This window comes from Gavialis gangeticus, unplaced genomic scaffold (assembly GCF_001723915.1).
Source record: "Gavialis gangeticus isolate Ggan-Ray unplaced genomic scaffold, GavGan_comp1, whole genome shotgun sequence".
Classification (NCBI taxonomy): Eukaryota; Metazoa; Chordata; order Crocodylia; family Gavialidae; genus Gavialis; species Gavialis gangeticus.
Genome location: NW_017728975.1, coordinates 1,015,384 through 1,021,782, shown reverse-complemented (window position 1 = coordinate 1,021,782; position 6,399 = coordinate 1,015,384). Strand labels below are relative to the sequence as shown.

Genomic DNA, 6,399 nt, shown 5'->3' with positions numbered 1-6,399 from the left:
CACCACCTAATCAAGTGTCTTTCAACACTACTGTTGAATCTGTTGAATTTGGCCTTTTGTCATTGACTTCACTTAGGGTATTTCAGTTTAACAGAAAAGAGTTTGGATTGAAGTGAAGTTGCCGTGAGAAAAAGTTACTTCATTGCAGCACAGGGGGCACAGGTGGGGGCAACACCAGTTTCTCAAACAGAAGCCCACTTCACATAGGACAGCTATTTTTGTGTTATGCTATTCTTGGAGAAAAGGTTATTTGAGAAAATCCACAGTAACTTGTCAGCCTGTAAAACTTCATGAAGATGGTTAGATATTGGATAATATTCAGGTAGCCTTGTTTCTACTATTTCTTCATTGCCACATCATAAAAAAAAAATCTAATAGCTACTTGTGCATGAGAGTCAAGAATTTTATATACAGGCCCTCTACAAATTTTATAGTGCTAGAAAAAATCCTTCTAAGAATGTGTACTCATTTAAAAGGTCAACTAGTATGTAAACTCTTCAGTCTTTCAAACAGTACTTTCACTGTATGCTAGTGTGATATTACTAAGGGCCCTACAAATCTCAGGTCCATTTGGCACAATATCAGCAGTTTTGTAATGGCATAGAGCTTTTATGTGAAGATGGATGTGACCTCTTATCACCAAGGCAGTATGCTTTATCCACCAGCTCAGACTGAATGGGTGTCACTTTATAATTGTAAGATAATACAAATAGATACAATTAAGTTAAAGGTATAATTGTAGACTCAGATGAGTGAACTTTTTTCAGGCAGATTTATGATCTAGTGAAGAGAATTAGTCTTGCACTTGTCTTGATTACTTTCTCTTTCTTGAAGATCCTGGCATAACGTGTACTGCGTTATAAACAACCAAGAGATGGGCTTCTACAAAGATTCCAAGGCTGCTGCTTCTGGCATTCCTTACCACAATGAAATCCCCGTCAGTTTGAAAGAAGCAGTCTGCGAAGTAGCAGTTGATTACAAAAAGAAGAAACACGTGTTCAAGCTAAGGTAAAGTGGTTGGAGCATCTTTCTGTTGGTAAATAGCTTTTATGGAATGTAGTCTGTCCCTGACACAGCACTACAACCTACTAGGTAGTATGAGTGTGTCTACAGTGCTGTTTAGAGGCAATCCACTAAGATCACCCTTAAAGAGTCCAGTCCATGTGAGCCATTTGTATTAACTTGAAGCGGTTGTACCTGAGGATCAGAAAGAGACAAATAGTGAGCAGGCTGATACCAAGAATGCCTATGCTTGAGAAACAGGAAACTGAGCCCTTCTAGAAATCAGTCTGCCCTCTGTCTCTCCTTTTGTGTTTGGTTCTAATTAGGGGCAGTGAGACAGGAGGTACAGGGTACAGAAGGGTTTCACAGACTCACTGTGTATGTGACCTTTGCTGGGGTGAGTATTGATCACACTGCAGGCAGGGGGTCAGATAGGGAGAAGTTTGACTTTCACCCCTGACACTGTAAGTATAGTGTGGACTGTGCCAGGGGATGAGTGATGTCCAGTATGTGGGTGTTCAGCAGGTTTGGGCTACAGTCTTAAGTGGCCCAAAACAATCCTGACTGTGCTCAACTCCTGTAAAGGGATATGAGGGCATGCTTCCCCCAAGCCCTGGCTTTGGTCTGGGTGTTGCATCTTGCAATGTGTATTATGAGTTTGCTTGTTTCAGAGTTGTCAGAGAAGATTAAATTGACTTTCTGTTAGAGGTGCACTGATACATTAGTCTGATATCAGATCAGCAGTGGTATAAAAAAAATTGACTGTATCAGAAATCAGCTTTTTTGCCGGACGTGGCCAATAATTTGGCTAATAAATGCCCTGTGCATGCACTCAGCTGTAGCACATAGGCAGTAAGGAGCACAGCCCAGCAGCTTGAAGAGCTGTGTACAGCTGGTAAGTCTGTTGTGGTGAAAGGGGAGGGGAGGGGAGGGATGTGTCAGGGCAAATCGAGGCTCCTACAATGAGGGAGGGACTGGGGCTGGTGCTAGGGCAAGGCAGGGCAGAGCACAGCATGGAGCTGGGGGGGGAGGTACGCTCCCACCGCTGCGTGCACCCCAGGAGGGCATGCGGGGCATGGGCCAGCCGCTTCTTAGTGGGGGCTGCACTCAGGGGCGGGGGAGCCTACGGCAAATTTTGGGTCACTGTGGCCCCACCCCAGCACCACTGCTGACTACCCCTAGTGCGGCCTGACCCAGCCCCCACCAGGAAGAGCCCAGTACAGTCCTGGCCCCAGCCCACAGAGGCATCTCGCTCTGCCCTGCCCAGATCTGGGGGCACATGTCTCCCATGCCATCCCAGGATGCACGCAGCAGCAGGAGCCACCCCCACTCCACGTGCCCCCTGGACAGGCAGTGGTTCCATCCCTTGCCCTGCCCTGCCCCAGCTGGGCATCCTCAGCCCCGCTCCCTCTCTCACTGCAGGGGCCTTGATCTGCATCCCCATGCACTTCCCTTCCCCTTCTGCCACAACAGACTTACCAGCCGAACACTGCTCTTCAAGCTGCTGGGCTGTGTATCAGAAATCAGATCAGTATCGGCCGGTGTGCCTCCTTAAAAATCTCTTATTGGTATACCCCTAGTTTCTGTTGTTTATTTTGGATTAGATTCTGTCCCTTCCCCTCATGCTCATTGTGAGCATTGATTAAAGTGTCAGTAAGGGGAGCAGGTGCTGCCTAGCACTGAATAACTGGCATCCGTTTTACTGAAGTTAAACCTGTATGAAGTGCACACTGTTTCTTTCCATTGGCCCCAGTTCACCAAAGATAGGGTCCTATTTCCTTTTGCACGAACATCAGTGCTTGCTTGCTTAAAGGTGAGTGTACACTGAGTACATACTGTGCTGACTTAAGCCATAAGCCATCAAAGAGAGAATGTTAGATGCTCAGCTGGTGTAAAACAAAGGAGCATCATTGTCTCCAGTGAAGTTAGGCTAATTTTCCCTGTGAAAATCTGGTACATGGTGTTAAATACACATCATAAGTGCATGTAACCACATTGATTTAGTAGTGAGTTAGAACTGCAGCCTGTTACCATACAGTCTGAGCACCATGTTCTTGTCCACCTCGATTATATCTGTGCATCTTACTTGTTTGTCCATCTTTCCTCAGTTTAACAAAGAGTAGTGGCTTCAGCTCTTCTAATTCTTTTACCTTTTCTGTCAACTAGATTTCTAGAGTGGATACTTGTTTTTTTTTTTCAGTGTTCAGCCCTGATCATGTAATTGGTTCCATGCAGGCAATCCCTCCTGAAACAGTGGGGACACAGGTCTCCAAAGGCAAATTCCTTTGCAAGGTTGGGGCCTTTGATTAGTTAAGTATTTGGGTTGTAGCATGTGGGCTTCTAAACAGTTTTTTTTAGCACTGAAACAAGATTGTTTTTGAAACTCTACTGCCAGGAGACAGGATTTTAAAAACATCAGTGCATAATGTTTACATTTTGGCCAAGACTTTAACAAAGTGTGCACAAAGTCTTGGGCCTTATTCATTTTCCAGGTCTAGTTAAAAGTTGTAGAGTTACATAGCTTTTGCCAGTGCCAAAGGGAGAACCAACTCAGCATGACAAACAGCATCTCTCTAAAGTAAAAAAAAAAAAAGTATCATTCACAGAGGGCCCAAAACTTTGAAATTGGAGGAGATCCAGTGATTACCACCCTGGTGCAGGACCTCTGACAGGGAAGTGGAAAAATTCTTCTTAGGCCCCTGGCAAAAAGGTAAACTTAGGATGAGATGAATGTGTTAACCATGCCATAAGTAATACTAAGTCAAGGCAATTAATGGTAGGAAAAAATAGGAAACCAGTCACAAAAATATTTCCCAAAATCTTTGCTACATTTTTTTGTGCCTGGTTTCCATCATGTCTTAAATTAAACATGTTGTAGGGTAGTCCCACCCTGCAGCTTGATGCTGGCTGCACAGTGAGGCTTGATTGAAAGCTACCCCTGACAGCCAAATGGCCTATCCCTGCATGGGTTTCCAGGGTACCTAATCAAGTGGAGTTCATCAACTGGGCTGGGATTCAGGGAGCCTCAGGACTTACCATGACCCAACATGGTGCTTGCCTTGCCTCTCAGCCCCCACCAAAGCTTCAGGGCAGGGTAAGCACCATCCTAAGTTGCAGGGAGCCACAGGGCTCCCTACCACCCAGCAGATTGGCTGCCTTGCCCTGCAGCTCCAGGAGGGCACAGGACTGGGAAGACTTTCTGCTCTTGGGGTCCCTGCTCACTGAGACCTTAAAAACCAGCTGGACATTTGTTTTTTCTGACATCTTTACATGTGATCCTGGAGCTTAGACTAACAATCAGCTGATTGTTGGTTCCAGGCTTGGGGCCACATTGGAGTATGGTCTCAAGGCTGAGAGTACAGTGAAGTCTCAGCTTAGCTCTGGTGTGGTCTTGGGGCGGGGGCCAACAATCACCTCGTGGTTAGTCTCAGTTCTGACACTGCACTGGTTCACCCTGGGCTGCCCTCACCCAACTTTCAATTTGCCCATGCAAAGGGTGCCCAGGATCATGATTTTGGGGTCCCCCTGCACTGGCAGGTAGTAATAGTGCAGTTGACATCTGATCCCCAAATTGCACATCCTGCCATGAATTTGTGGCATGGCAGGAGGCACAATTGCTGGGAGCAGCAATCCGATCCTATTATGCCATTATTTGAACATGTGCCAGGGGCCGAGGCCTTTTAAAGAAGCAATTGAAGTCATAACTGTATTGCCAACAGGTGTCCACCTTATTGCCCATTAGATTATCATACCACTTCCATAAACATCCCACAGGTCATGCTTTTCATCTGTAGGTCTCACAGTGGCTTACAGAGATGGTTTGAATGTTATCTTCCTTTTACAGATGGGACAGCAGGAAAAGTGGTTTGCAAGGCCCCACAGAGGGGCACCACTGCCCTCACCTCCCTGGCCCTGCTCCTGGGAGTGGGCATGAAGATGCACCCCCCACCCCAGCCTCTTCCCTCTCTCTGCCCCACCCCTTCCCCACACACACACTTACCTGCTGGGGGGAGGTGTGTCTGCGTCTGCATCTGTGTGTCTGCGTCTGCATGTCTGCAAGTGCTTTGTCTGTCTTTTGTATGCATGTGTCTGTCCCCTGCCCGCCTGGTGGCAGCAGGCACATTGTGTTGCATGGCTGTTGGGGCAGCAGGATGCAGAGTCCAGCCTGCAGCAGCAGCTGCCTCCACCCCACACACAGATCTGGGGGACATGTGCCCCCCCGACCCCTGCTGGGGTGCACATAGTGGCAGGAGCCCACTCGCCCCTCTTCACCACCACCCCCCACCCTCCCCCCGCATCCCCTGGACAAACTGCTCTTGCAGGTCTGTGCCTCACTCCACCCTGGCTGTGCATTGCCTGCCCCTTAAACAGGAGAAAAATATAAAGGGGTAATGAACTGAAACTTTGAGTTAGAAAGGGGTACACTTGTTTAAAAAGGTCTAAAACCCCTGGTCTAGGCAATGCTGCCTGCACCATTCTTCAGGTTGGGGAGTGGCTTGTATATTTAGTAATATAATTGAACCTCTCACATCTAGGTTACTGTTTTGAACCTAGTCTAGCTAAACAGTGGTGGAAAAGGTCTAAAATGTAGTTTTGTTCTCTGCCTAGTTCCTAATGAACTGCTAACATATTTGTTTGCAGTCAAGCAAAGGGGCCAGTGAATTAAATGGACCTGGAGACTTACCTTAAAAACAACAGACAGAGTAGTATGAAGAAAGACTATGCCACCACGTGCGCTGCACTTATGCTATGAACCTGGCACCTTGTACTGGAACTAATTTCATTTCTGGGATTTGGAAGGATAGAGAGGGAATTCCAGCCTTGTGTAACTTACTGGTTCTGCCACCTGGCTTGTCCAGTGGGTTTTGTCACTGTCACTCCTCTCTCCAGTGGCTAATGTTTATCATACAACTTTAGATTAAGTTACTAAATGTGTCCTAGGTAAAAGTCTTCAGCATAAAATTAGTAGAAGTTCACCAAGGGAAAATGGAAGCAATATAGTAGAGAGCCAGACCCACAATCTCCAGGTGGAAGAAAGCTACTAATAAACAATTTCAAGTAAACTGAATGTGTCATTGCCTGTAAAATGTCCCACTCCCTTGAGAGAGGTTTCAGAATATTGCAGATAGCTGTGGAAGCTGTGAAATCATGCATTTCTTGGTTTTCCTTTATTTAAGATTTTGGTCTTTTAAAGTAGTTAGTGAGCTTCCAAGCTGGTTTCACAGTTGAAGTCACAAGTTTTAAAAGTCTCTGAGCTCTTATTCCTTAAAAAGTTACAAATTAGCAAGCATACATATGCTTGTAGGTTGCTGTCTATGTAGTGTGTGTGTGTGCGCACACGTGCTCTTGCACATGCACACACACCCATACCCTCCCCTTTCCCCCACCCCCCTCCCC

At 46.4% G+C, this 6,399-nt stretch overlaps 1 protein-coding gene across 1 annotated transcript in view; it reads left to right on the top strand.

The window, feature by feature from the left end:
• Positions 1-6,399, top strand: part of SPTBN1 (spectrin beta, non-erythrocytic 1) — a 261,640-nt gene that overhangs the window by 250,757 nt on the left and 4,484 nt on the right. Inside the window, exon 33 of the mRNA XM_019508070.1 lies at positions 835-1,008. Coding sequence (XP_019363615.1) covers positions 835-1,008 — 174 coding nt within the window. The remainder of the gene's footprint in view (positions 1-834; positions 1,009-6,399) is intronic.